Source organism: Mobula birostris, chromosome X (genome assembly GCF_030028105.1).
Source record: "Mobula birostris isolate sMobBir1 chromosome X, sMobBir1.hap1, whole genome shotgun sequence".
Lineage (NCBI taxonomy): Eukaryota > Metazoa > Chordata > Chondrichthyes > Myliobatiformes > Myliobatidae > Mobula > Mobula birostris.
In genome coordinates, this window is record NC_092402.1 from 18,200,871 (window position 1) to 18,215,384 (window position 14,514).

Sequence of the window (14,514 nt, forward strand, 5' to 3'; positions counted from 1 at the left end):
TGGTACCGTTTCCCAGATGGTAGCAGCTGGAACAGTTTGTGGTTGGGGTGACTCTGATCCCCAATGATCCTTCGGACCCTTTTTACACACCTTTCATTGTAAATATCCTGAATCATGAGAAGTTCACAACTACAGATACACTGGGCTGTCTGCACCACTCTCTGCAGAGTCCTGCGATTAAGGGAGGTACAGTTCCCATACTAGGCAGTGATGCAGCCAGTCAGGATGCTCTCAATTGTGCCCCTGCAGAAAGTTCTTAGGATATGGGGGCTCATACCAAATTTCTTCAACCGTCTGAGGTGAAAGAGGTGCTGTTGTGCCTTTTTCATCACACAGCTGGTGTGTACAGACCACGTGAGATCCTCGGTGATGTGTATGCTGAGGAACTTGAAGCTGTTCACCCTCTCCACCCCAGATCCATTGATATCAATAGAGGTTAGCCCATCTCCATTTCTCCTGTAGTCCACAACCAGCTTTTGTTGTTGCGACATTGAGGGAGAGGTTGTTTTCTTGACACCACTGTGTCAGGGTGATGACTTCTTCTCTGTAGGCTGCCTCGTTATTATTTGAGATTAGGCCAATCAGTGTAGTATCGTCAGTAAATTTAATTAGCAAATTGGAGCTGTGGGTGGCAACACAGTCATGGATATACAGGGAGTAAAGGAGGGGGCTTAGGACACAGCCCTGAGGAGCACCTGTGTTGAGGGTCAGAGGGTCAGAGGGACAGAGTTGACGGTGTATTTCTTTGGACTGTGGGAGGAAACCAGAGCAGTTGGAGGAAACCCATGTGCACAGAGGAAGAACATACAAACTTTCTTCCAGGGGATGCCAGAAATGAACTCTGAACTCCGACACCCCGAGCTGTAATAGTGTCGTACTAACTGCTTCACTATCGTGATGTCATTCTGTTATTGTTTTTCAGTGTATTGCCTCAATGTATTGATATGATGAAATAATGGCATGCAAATCAAAGTTGTTCACTGTAGCTCAGTATATGTGACATAGATACTGCTTGACACATGGTGTTCTTCTGAAAAACTGTTTTTTTTATTGTTAGTGTAGTTTAATGATTTCAGTCCCTGATAATCATTGGAATAAGTACTTTATCTATTTATTTATTTATTTATTTATTTGACATACAGCACAGAATAGGCCCGTTGAGCCACAGCACCCAACAATTCCCCTGATTTAATCCTAACCTAATCAGAGACAATTTACATTGACCAATTAACCTACCAACCTGTACGTCTCTGGCGCACCCACACAGTTACAGGGAGAACGCACTAGCTCCTTAAAGGCAGCAGAGGGAATTGAATTCCCATCCTGACGAAGGGTCTCAGCCCGAAACGTCGACTGTACTCCTTCCTAGAGATGCTGCCTGGCCTGCTGTGTTCACCAGCAACTTTGATGTGTGGAGGGAATTGAACCCAGGTTTGCCTGTACTGCAAAGCATTGTGCCGCATAATCAAATTATGTTTTGTTTTACAAACCATGGGCACAGTAACTAAATAGAAAAGTACTTGGACACTTTGAAAAAGAAATACAAAGAAAATTTGAGTGAAGTGTTAACCCATGAATTAAACTAGGTGCTGTCACATTCATGTTATGTTCAAAATTCAGAAAGTTCTGTTAACTTTTGCGAGTAGTGATATTTTTTGATTTATTCAGATGAATAAAGGGAGGGGGAAAGGAGAGACAGGTTTGTCCACAACAACACACTATCATGTTTGCAGGAACTATTAATCCTCTGCTTCCATATAAACATTTACCATCTGCTGAGGGATGGGCTGCATAGAAGTCCCTCCGCCTCTTCATCTCATCTGCAAAATAAGCAAAATAAATGCAAAAGGTTCAGGTCTGAAATGTCTTTAAATGGCCTGTTTAATTAAAAAAAAAGGCAACTACTGACCAGACTTCTCCTACCTTTGAAAAGTCCTGGAACTAATTTATAGACAATATCTTGTAATGTTTTGTCAGCCCTGGGGGAAGAAAGAAGGAACAAGTTGTTCTAAGGACATGGAAAGTAGTTCCAAGGCGCATCAATACTTGGCCTACTAACTGTGAAGATAAACAATGTCAGGCCAAACCTATTAATCCAGTTTTGAAACTGAAGGAAATTAAATAATATTTGAAGATTGTAAATTATCAAAAGGGGTTGTGGAAGAGAAATGTATTTATTTAGAGCTAGAGCGTGAAACAGGCCCTTCTGACCCAATGAGCCCCACCACCCAGTTACCTGTCGATTTAACCCTAGCCTAATCAAAGGACAACTTACAATTACCAATTTAACCTACATCTTTGGGCTGTGGAAGGAAACCGGAGTACCCAGAGGAAACTCACATGGTCACGGGAAGGACATACAAACTTCTTTCAGATAATGTTGGAATTGAACTCTGAACTCTGCACCCGGGGCTGTAATAGCATTGTGCTAACTGCTATGCTACTATGCAACCCCAGATGAGGTGACTATCTCCCATTGTTAGATCCCACATCTACGATGACTCTTTAAAAACTGTAGGTCAAGATATGACCTCCCATCTGTTGGCAATAATATTAAAAGTCAAATTTGGACTCCACTGATTTCAGTAATTAATTTTTAGTTTGCTCTTAATTAAAAATTCAATTCAGTGATTTTCTCCATAATTAAAACAACCTGAAAATGTTACCAATGTTAGAAATGTTTTGATAAGAAAAACATTTGACAAGAGGCCACCCCACTTCCCCACATCCACACATCACCTGGCAGCAGAACTCACCGAATGCTAAGGAGGGGTCTAGTTTTGTGCACCTGCACATCACAGATAGGACAATACTTGTTGGTCTCCAAGTAGCGAACAATACAAGTTTTACAAACTGCAATGGTTTAGACAAAAAAGTAGAGATACATGTTATAAACATGACCAAAGTTCTACAAACTGCAAAGATTTAGACAAAAAATATTAAAGATATGTTTTAGATATGCAGTTTTATAAACGGTACCATAGCAAATATATCAGAATCAGATTTAATATCATTGGCACACGTCATGAAATTTGTTGTTTAGCGGCAGCAGGACTGTGCAATACATAATAACAAAACTATAAATTACAATAAAATATACATACAGTACTGTACAAAAGCCTTAGGCACATGTAAAAAAAAATCTGTAAAGCAAAGATGCTTCCAAAAATAATGAAATGAAAAATTTCTAAATTCTCTTAGGTACACTGTCCTGCAGCTTTATAAGAAAATCAGCTGGTAGGTTGTTCCAAGCACTTTGGAGAACTTGCCATAGTCCTTCTGCAGACTTGGCTGTCTCGTTTGCTTCTGCCTCTCCAGGTAATCCCAGACAGCCTCGATGATGTTGAGATCAGGACTCTATGGGGGCCATACAACTGAAACCATCAATAAAATCTAGGGTACCCAAACCATTTGCACAGTACTGTATATATTAAATTAAATAAGTAGTGCAAAAAGAGATCAAAAAAAAAGAAAAAAGTGAGGTAGTGTACATGGGCCCACTGTCCATTCAGAAATCTGCTGATAAAGGGAAAGAAGTTGTTCCTGTAAACATTGTGTGTGTGTGTGTGTGTTTTCAGGATCCTGGACCTCCTCCTTGATGGTAGCAATGAGAAGAGAGTATGTCCTAGGTGATAGGTGTCCTTAATAATGGATGTTGCCTTTTGAAGATGTCCTCGATACTAGTGCCAATGATGAAGCTAGCTGAGAATGCAATTTCCTGCAGTTTTTTCTGATCCTGTATAGAGCCACCTCCATACCAGATGGTGATGCAACCAGTTAGAATGCTCTCCACAGTACTTCTGTAGAAAGTTGCTGGAGTCTTTGGTGACATACCAAATCTCTTCAAACTCCTAATGAAATATTGCCTCTATCAAGCCTTCTTTGTAATATAATTTTAAATTTTTGTTCAATTGCCTAATAATAATTTTACTTTTTGGCCAGGTTTCAAAATAAAACTTCCTAGCAAGTTCACAACCATGGTTTCATTGAGCAATTGAATGGCAAGTTTTGAATTCTTTTTGAGCAATCGTTTGAACTCTTGTATTTAAGCTGGCCATTCATTCAGAGCCTTCCGACAAAAAAAGATTATGCCCATGTGATTGAAATGAAACAGTACTTTGGATGTTTTGAAGTGTTCAGAAACGGCTAAAGATGTGTTCAGTTCATGTCGAGAATATTCACTCTTAATGAGCTTAGGGGCAGAGTTTGTTATTCAGGACTTGAAGCCTGTCACGTCGCTTCTGCATGCTCAAAACTAATCGATTTCTTAAATCCATCAAACCACCTTGACTCCTTAAACCTTAAATTTGCCTCACAACCTTTCATGGTTTGAAATTTTCTATTTAAGGCCACCTTCGCTCGCTACTTCAAGGAAGTTAGCGTTTCAAATAGTTATTACTCTTAAAACCTTCAACAAATAAAAGTGAAATGTTTTCGATGGAGGGATAATTGTTGAATCAAGAGGTCTTTAGTTCTTTAAGTTTCGGGTACTCTTTTTTCCTACCGACACTAAATGCGATTGCTGTGACAGGCAATATATGCGTAGTCTGCCATCAATATTCATTATGAAATATGACACGTGAACAGACTATTCTCCTTCACGGCCATCAGTAAACTCAATCCGGTAACACATCGTGGAAAGTCACATGATCACACGCCGTCATGACAACCCCGCGCAGACCACTAAACACTGGTGTCTGCAGAGACAGAAAAAACAGTCCGGCCTTCAAGTTAGGTTTTGCTATCACATAATTGACGTCACTTCGACTTCCAAAAACAAAGTCATCCTTTCGCAACACTAAATCATGTGATCCTACAAGACTTCATGATATGCAGATCATTTGGAATCTAAACAGGAGTGAACAGAGAATGCCCAGACATTTGCAAATATTGCAAGGTGAGGAATCTCTGAATATGAAAGAAACCGTGGATCTTAAAACAAATCTTGTATGGTGAGTAAACTAGTTTTGCATGGACTTTATAAAATGCATGAAAGATATTATAAACCCTTAACGGAATTAGAACCAAACTTGAAAAGTATTATTGCTCTCTCATGCCAACATTAAACTTAAACAAAAGATTAGCAATTTACAGAATTTATCCAGACACACAAAATAGCTCAGTCCAGGCGCATCTTACAAAATACAATATTTACAATATGAAAGGAGCGTTATAATTCAGAGCACTTTTAAAAACCCTGAATCATTTCATTTGGATCGTGCTGACTGATAGTTGTCTGCAAAACCAATTGAGGGGAGGGGAATTGAAAAAAATGAGAGATTACAGGAAGAAAAATTATCTACCTCTGTGAAAAAAAACTTACTAAATCCTCATGACTTTCCAGAGTTTGGTAGCAAGTAAGTAACTTGAAAAATGAAAGTCACGTGTGAATTATAAAGAAATATTAAGCGGGCCTGCTTAGAAACGGAATGGTATGTAGAGATTGTCGGGAGGGATTCATCTGTTTCGAGAGCTGGTTGCTTTATCTAGAGGACGAAGCAGATAGTTTGCAGTGGTGTAAGTTAACCATTGTTCATTATTTTTACGCAGAAAACTTGTCTTCAGCGAGTTATTTCAAACCCTGCAATTGAAATTGTTTACACAGACATGTGGTCAGATACTTGACTCAAGCTTCGAGCCTGTAACCTAATTCTAAGGTTCAGGGAGTAAAGTGAAATTCATTGATTTCAGTAAAGGTGTTGGTTCCGCTGTTTCATGTAGGAAATACTAGACATTTGATATTGATCAGAAGCGCATAACACAGTTGAGAAATTGACTGTATATTAATTATTTGGAATATTGTCACACGACAGCAAATCCGTTGAAATTTAATTAAATGGAGAATAGTATGCTTTAGATATATTGGAAAAATAAGGCTATTGATTTTGAATCACACCTCATTAAATGATGGAAATTGATTTATCAAACTGGATCTAAAATAATAACCCAATGAAAAGTCTCCCAACTAACTTCCCAAAATAGATCGAATAATTTTCAAAGGTCATCTAAAATATTAAATTTCTTTCTCTTATAATGTAACTCTGCGATAATTTTGTTACGCGAGCTTTCTTCTTGAACTACTCAATCAATCTAATTCAGTGATAAAAGTCTTTGGAATCCACGTTGTCTTGTATGATGTAGTCTTGTGGCATGGTTTAATTGTATCTATAAATCATTTCCCATTGATTGCTGGGAGTTTGTTTCCAATAATCAAAATGGTCTTGATTGATTACAGGCATATTTTAAATAATAAATAGGTATAACAAAATAAGAATAAATGTTCAAATGAACAGTGCAACGGAATGACCTAGCAACAAAATGAGACTACGTTCATAATCATCACATACTTAACATGCATTACTCCTGTCAGTATCACAAGTAACACACACACAAAATGCTGTTGAAACTCAACAGGTCAGACAGCTTCTATAGAAAGGAATAAAGTATAGATCCTAATGAAGGGCCTCAGCCGGAAATGTTGAGCCATTATTCCTTTCCCTAGATGTTGCCTGACCTGCTGAGTTTCTCCAGCATTTTGTGTGTGTTACTCTGGATTTCCAGCATCTACAGAATCTCTTCTGTTTATGTCAGTATCATAATCATACGTATAGCATGCAAGTTTTTCATTGCACCTGTGCATACACGTACCTGTGCATACCAAGAAATCTTGAAAACTGGAAAATCCCAAATGCAGTGTAAATTTAAAATATACAAGTGCGATGTCGTCTAGTCTTGATATTGTAAAAAAATAATAGTTCAAATGAATACGTGCGATTAAGAATGTCTTTTGATTAACTGGTGATGGGAACAACTTTATATAACAGCTTTATATTTTGGCTGTAATTCGTACTTTAGATGGATAGAAACGGACAGACATTGTTTGTTACCTTGTTGGAGAAGGGGAGGTTTGCGAGGGTTTTAGCCTAATGAAAGGATTACCACGACCTCAGTAATAAGCCGAACAAAGCTCCAGCTGTTCCGGCACGTCACATGAACCGTCAGATTGTGTTACATCCTCTTCTCCTACCTAGGTGGACACTGTAGTTTAATCTAAGATATCTGCGTCATTCGTGGCCACTGCGATAAATTTTGAGCGACGGCGGAAGATCAACGATAAAGGAATATTATGGGTATACCGGGCGGCGTTAAACGCTTCTGAAACTCTCAGTACGGGTGCAGGGCTCACTCGCACGCTCTGATAACGTGACTGAGGGGAATGCAAAACTCTCTAGCTCCCATCTGCTTCAACATTCGCGAGGCCGCTGATATATGTGTAGTGCCAGCAAAGACGTCTAATGATTTTAAAGAAAGCAGGTGAAGGAAGACAAGGTGCCTCCGCCAAAACACAACTGGTCTATTGCAACATAATTCCTAGTGAAGGCGAGTAATTTTGGACTTACTAACTTTACCAAAATATGCAAGCTGCTTTGAGGCTATTAGCTGTGTAAGATAAATCAATCTACACTTTTGCAACCGCTCCTCATTCAGTTGTCACTGTCTGCGAAGGAGATTTCTTTAAACAAAACATGGAAATCATTCCGTCTTAATATGCGAGCTGATTTGGTCAATTAGCTGTGCAAGATAAATAAATCTAGTAATTTTACTTTCGCAGCCACGCCTCACTCAGTTAATTATCACTCTCCATGGGAGGGGGCGGCGCGGGGCAACGACTGTAAATAAAACGTGAAAATCATGCTATTTTAATATGCCAGCTAATTTGAGTCTATTAGCTGTGGAAGATAAATAATTCTAAATGTGCCAGCGTGATAAACACAAGAGATTCTGCAGATGCTGGAAATCCAGAGTAGTACATACAAAAAGCTGGAGGAACTCAGCAAGTCAACTTCGCCATGGACAGTCCTGTGGCTGTGAAAGGAGGCGGTCGGGCATGGGGCTAGCAACCCCATCCCGTTAAAAAAGGAACAGAAGCTCCAAAGACCTCATCCATGGGAGAGGAAGAATCTTCACCTAGAAGACATATGAAGTCATGTGGTGAAAGCGGAAGCCACAGGGACGATCAACCTTCAACCCAGGACACAGACTCTGAGTTGCTGGCCGCGGCCAATGCCCCAGTGGAGGTGATGGGCTTAAGAAGAAGATCAACTCAGCAAGTCAAGCAGCATTTATGGATAGGAATAAACAGTCGACATTTTGGCTCCTGATGAGTCTGAGGACCTGACCGCTTGAGTTCCTCCAGTATCTTATAAGCGTTACTTAAGATAGCATGCACTCTGATTGCAAAAACAAATTAATCGTAACTTTACAATGAATCAAACTGTTGTAAATATGATTAAGAAAGTTTTTTAAATGAAGTGAAGCTTTAACAGTTGATAGCCAACTGACAGGAGAAGTTTGTGTTACTTAGACTTGGGTTTACATAAAAGCGCGCGTTAATATAAACTCACATGAGTGTAGACATTCTATGATTGTTGTGGCGTCTATAAAATAACCCCCGCACAGGGCACACATCAGATGAGGATTCAGCTCTGTGATTTTGATCCGAGTAGTTCGGTGCATTTTAGATGCAGTGGACTCTAGAGAGACAAGAGAGTAACTTCAGTGACGCATTGAGTTATGGGCGATACAGTTCATGTACAAGTCTGGTAGCAATATTCAAAGGGTTTATCAAGGCACCTCCTGCAACAATCTTCCCGGGTCAACTTCACATCGACTTCACTGATAATTTCGATACAACAGAAATTTCTGAATTCCTAGCTTTGTTGAATAGAGAACGGGGATTAATTTAGAAAGCCTAACTGTGAGGTCCCTCAAAAGGATGAACGAAATTAATTACAATAGAATTTTTTTTTTGCTTCCCAAAAAGCGAAACAGTCTTACGCTGTGTGGGAAAGCAATTTCACCGGCTGCCCTGCGCTAAGGCGAGACGGGGGGTTTTGGGGTGGGGGGGGGTGCCAGAAATATTAACATCTTAAAACATGTAACTTCTCAATCAACAAGATCTCCCCAATACTCCGTGAAACGTGCAGAATATAGGAATGCAAAAGGCAGCAACATCAATGAAGACTCTACAACAGAGAAAAACATAAGATAAAGGAGTAGAATTCGGCCATTTGGCCCCTTGAGTCTGCTCCACTATTCCATCATGGCTGATTTATTATCTGTCTCAACCCCATTCTACTGCCCTCACCGCGGAACTTTTGACGCCTTAACTAATCAAGAACCTTTCAACCTCCGCCTTAAATATACATAATAACTTGGCCTCCACAGCCGTCTGCGGCAATGAATTCCGTAGATTCACCACCCCCGACAAAATAAATTTCTCCTCATTTCTGATCTAAAGGGACATCCTTATATTCTGAGGCCATGCCCTCTGGATCTAGACTTCCCCACTCTCAGAAACACCCTTTCCACGTCCACTCTATCTTTCAATATTCGATCGGTTTCCATGAGCTTCCCCCTCATTCTTCTAAACTCGAGCGAGTACAGGTCCAGAGCCACCAAACGCATCTCATGCGTTAACCCTTTCATTCCCGGGCTCGTTCTCGTGAATCTCGTATTCGTGAACGAATATTATGCTCCTTTAAATGAAAACAGAAAATGCCAGAAACACTGGGCGGTTAAAGGTAGCATCTGCAGAAAGAGAGGCCGTTAACGTCTCAGGTGATTTCCAGCACGTTTTCTCAGATAATTTCTCAAGCAGAGGCATGTCGCGCATGTAATCTGCTGAAAACTCAGTTTACAGTCTATTGAGACAACGCGAAGAGCAAATGAGAATGCCAGAAAGCCCACGTTTAATACTAAAGGCGCTTCTCTGCTCGCCTTTGAGTTCAGCAAAATAGCAACTGTCCCTTTCAAAAACTTCAAACCTCACATCCATCAGTTTTAGGAGAGTTTTCTGGGTTAATTCGGGAATCATTTGCGTTACATCTTGCAATTTAAGTATTACAGCTGGTAAATTTGTGCCTCTGGTTTGGTAGATTGATGACCGCATCCAATTTCATTGTCCGAAATCTTATGAACCATGTTTTCCATTGCCAAGATATTTTGCTGCTATGGATCTATCTTATAGAAACACCAATTACTGAGTGATAGAAAAAAAAGTTTGGTCTATATTCTTTTTTTAAAAAATTACTAGATACTTATTTAAAAGTTTGGTCTATATTCTTTTTTTTAAATACTAGATACTTATTTAAAAGTGTAGAACGAGGTTTGCTTGACCTGTACTTGGAACGTGAATTATTTTCTTCTCTATTTCTATGCATTTTTTACATTAGACTTGTGAAAGATCATCTCACGGAGAGAAACGGATCGCCAGACTTAAATCAAACACTGATACCTTTCTTCTGGTCTGGTGTTTCCCATCCACTATATATACTGTACCAGCTTTACCTCAAATGTAGCTTGAGATATAGACGCGGTTACCAAGCAACGGGGTATAAATAGCTCTGTGTTTGTTATCCCCTCCTGTACGTAAGCATATTTCTCAAACACTTCATTGCAGAAAGTCAGGGATTAGCCACTTACGCTTCCGACAAAACTCGGACTCCATTACTTGCTGTTCAATCTACTCGTGCACGTTGGTCTTCTAATCAGCTCTTAGAAGGGAAATTACTGCGTGACACTCGAGCGCAGTCTAACTTCAACACGTGACCACAATCAATTTCTGACCGTAGACGTAAAGCTGAGAAGTACAGAAGTCGTTATTTTAATACGTGGATTATTATTCGTTCAGAAATGATTGCACAGTCATAGTCCTTATTCATTCGGGAGCACTTCAGCTTCGGATGGATCCTTTAGCACAGGTCACTATAGCAAGATGCACTGAGTGATATAGAGTATAACGCGGTCTCCGTTAGCAAAATGACAAATAACAATTCCCACCTACCCCCAACCCTCCCAGCCTTTCGTCTTCTTAAGTCTAAATCGAAAGTTGCTGATGGTTCCTGTAGGCAAACTGTTTATAAATGGCACTGCCACTTCCCTTCTACACAACGACTCAGAGGCGCCGTTATTATAGACTGCTCCACTGCAACCTGGCATGTTTATATGGAATCGCCGCTGTATTACAGACAGCAGGCAAAAGGAGGCAATGTTCTCTTTTTAAGGTTATGATATAGTTTAAAAATGCCCTTGGTTTTACTCGATTACCATGTCAATACCATATTAAGCGATGAATTTCGGGACAGGAGGTAAAGGATTGTGGCAAAATACTGGTGAGGCAAAACGGATTATAAATATTCACCAGTCGAGTACGTAGTTGAGAATGAGCGTTGGTCATAAATCACACACACACACTGTACGTGAGTATGAAACTGCCCTGGGAGGCAAAGGAGGGCTCTGGTGGTTGTAGTTTCTGGGGCCATACGAAATAGTCTACCAGCTCTTTATGAAATAAAAGATCTTTGTCTTCAACCAGTAAGAGGAACAGGTTCGCAAATAATTTTGACTCCGATACATTGCGGAATGCATCAGCGGCAACGGCCACCCCACCATCAAGGGCAAATACAGAAAGGTGCCGGGAAAAGGTCAGTAACATCATGAAGGATCCCACCCAACCTGCTCATGGACTATTTGTCCCACTACCATCATGGAAGAGGCTACGTAGCATCCTTACCAGGACCACCGGGCTGTGAAACAGTTACTTTCCCCAAGCAGTAAAGCCGATCAACACCTCCACCCACTAACCCACCCCTCCACACCCCCAACCATCACTACTTTATCGTTTCCTGTCAGAGTCACCTTATGTACAGACACTCCTGTGCCTAGCGTGACTTTATGGACATACAATCAATCTATGTATATAAGCTATCATATGTATTTATGTTTGCTATGTTTTTATTATTGTGTTGTTTGTCTTATTGGTTTTTTTGTGCTGCATCGGATGAGGAGTATCAATTATTTTATTCTCCTTTACTCTTGTGTACTGAAAATGACATTAAACAATCTTGAATCTTGATATAAAACATGCATGCACATAAAAGCTCAGGAGACCCAGACTCTTATCGGTAAACCCATCCCAAATTATTGTGTAAGGCGTTTCCCATCCAACAATGTCCGTTTCTCCACGAACATTACTCTGTGGCCCTTAACGTCAGCTGCTGTCCCTGTGCTGGGACATACATAACATGGATAGTTACCAGTATCGTGTTTACTTGCACAGACAGTAGCACACGTTGGTGCTTTTGAGGTCGATACCGTGACCCCGATGGCATGACTGTACATTTCGATCGCAAAGGAACGATCGGCCACAATTTCGCCCAGGTTGGTACGGGGTTTGGGTAATCACCAGTTCGCTAGGCCGGGCCTGCAAGCTACCGAGTGGAGTAAACATCTGTTAAACTGTGAATGCGACACTTGTGCCCGCATTATTGGAATTTGACTTAATCCCGCCGCACGTCTGATCTGTGCCTCCTGTATAACACATGCTCACAGCTTTCCAGCAGAATGCTGACGCAGATTAATTACAAATAGCGAGTCAATCTCTTGTTCCCTTTACACATTCTCTCTCTCTCTCTCTCTCACACACACTCTCTCACACACACACACACACACACACAAATACTGATCCATACAAAGTGAGATAGATGATCCAATGAACATTTATTGTGCAACCTATTACGCGGGGGCCACACATGTTAAAAACATGTTGAAAATACACCCTCGCGTCACAGCAGTGCGTGATATATTCGCCACTCGACATAAAGCATACGTTGCATTGAATTAGCCCGAGCATAGTCCTTCCCGTATATCTTTGTAAAGGAATATAACCCTGTGCATGTAGAGACGTGGGCAACGGCTACAGAGCCTACTTCTGGTTACTATAGCGACCGTCGTTACACTTCCGAAGATTTCCCCACTCCACGCTCTCCCCGCGGGGAAAAAAAAATCTGTACATACAGTTAACAAGCGATAGTGTAGAAGCCCACCAGCCATACCTGAAAATTAAACCCAGCTCTGCGAAATCCATTTTAGATATTGGCGCATGTTTCAGCCAAGATATCAATTAGTTTAAAGGACTGCCAGCAACCAGACTGTCAGCGTTTGATTGTGAACCCCCGTTTCTACGTGTGCTTGAGTACACGTTTCTTTGTAAGGTACTTTGAATTCGGGTCCTGTGTTGCGATTAAGTGTTTGAGCGTGGGACATGTGCATGTGAGAGCGTGAGCTAATGGGAGAGTTTGCAGTGAGTGTGTGTGTGTTGTCATGAATGTGCAATGGATGGGCCTATGAGGACATGTATGCTTGATGACTATTGAATATAAAAGCCTATTGAACAAACTCTAAACGATAAGATGGACCCGTGTCCACACAATCCATCTCTATCATGTGCACCTCAGTGTCTGCCTGCATTGCACTGTATCAGTACTGTTACACATCACTGCATTCTGTTATTGTACTACCTCAATGCACCGTTGTAATGAATTGATCTACATGGACACGTTTTTCACTGTACCTTGGCACATGTGCAAATAATAACAATGTTACCTATTTACAGTAATAACAACGTTACTAATTTACTAATTGTGTGTCTATAAACGTGAGTCCATTTTTTTCTGAGTGAGCATAACTGTATGTGAAGGTGAGCAGGTATGTATTTTGTGTAAAGACTATTTGTACTGAGTACTTGTGTGTGTGTCTGTATGTGCGTATGTATGAATGTGTGTTTACCTTTATGCTTGCACGTTTGAAATGAGTAGCAGGTTTGAGACTGCAAGGGTTAGAGTCTATTTGATCTGCAGGTGACGCTTTCGGACTTTCCCATGACCGACTTCACGTTGAAAACGTTGAAAAGTTTACCTTTCACAGCAGCTGAGAAAAACTGTCAAACTGTCTCACTCCGCCGGTACACTGACCAGTAGTGAGTTTGGAGATGGGACACATCAAAATTCAAGATTGTTTAATGTCATTTCTAGTACACAAGTGTAAAAGAGAACGAGATAATTGTTACTCAGGATCCGATTACAGCACGAAAAAAACACAATCAAATAAAGAACACTAATAAAAACGCCATAAATATAAATGCATAAGATAGCTTATATACATCGATTGTTTGAACGTCCATAAAGTAACAATAGGCAGAGGAACATCTGTACACAAGGAGACTCTAACAGGAAATGATAAAGTAGTGGTGGTTGGGGGTGTGGAGAGGTGAGTTAGTGGGTGAAGGTGTTGATCAGCCTTACTGCTTGGGGAAAGTAGCTGTTTTAGATTCTGGTGGTCCTGGCGTGGATACTACTTCTCTGTTACGCAGGCATGATTGAATCAAACGTTTAAGTTGGACTTTAAAAAAATGAACGCTTCACTCTGCTGAGGAATGAATTCAGACTTAGCATTCAGACACCACCAAGAGTTCAATTCTGAATCTGAAAAGGCTGTGGAGGGTTGAAAACTCGTTCAAATCCATCGTGGGCACTAGCCTCCCTACCATCGAGGACATCTTCATAAGAAGACACTTCAAAAAGGCAGCATTCATTATGAAGGACCCCCATCACCCAGGACATACCCTCTTCTCATTGCGACCATCAGGGACCTGAAGGCACACACTCAACGATT

At 40.6% G+C, this 14,514-nt stretch overlaps 1 protein-coding gene across 3 annotated transcripts in view; it reads right to left on the bottom strand.

The window, feature by feature from the left end:
• LOC140191815 (polycomb complex protein BMI-1-like) overlaps nucleotides 1-14,514 on the bottom strand; it is a 45,145-nt gene that overhangs the window by 25,345 nt on the left and 5,286 nt on the right. For 2 of the 3 annotated variants that reach the window (XM_072249610.1, XM_072249611.1), the window contains exons 2-5: nucleotides 8,406-8,534; nucleotides 2,757-2,853; nucleotides 1,924-1,979; nucleotides 1,770-1,820 (exon numbers count right to left, since the gene is read on the bottom strand). In XM_072249610.1, coding sequence (XP_072105711.1) covers nucleotides 1,770-1,820; nucleotides 1,924-1,979; nucleotides 2,757-2,853; nucleotides 8,406-8,517 — 316 coding nt within the window. In that variant the 5' untranslated portion in view covers nucleotides 8,518-8,534. Of the gene's footprint in view, nucleotides 1-1,769; nucleotides 1,821-1,923; nucleotides 1,980-2,756; nucleotides 2,854-8,405; nucleotides 8,535-10,485; nucleotides 10,623-14,514 lie in introns of those variants that run through there. The other variant, XM_072249609.1, reaches the window with a different exon arrangement.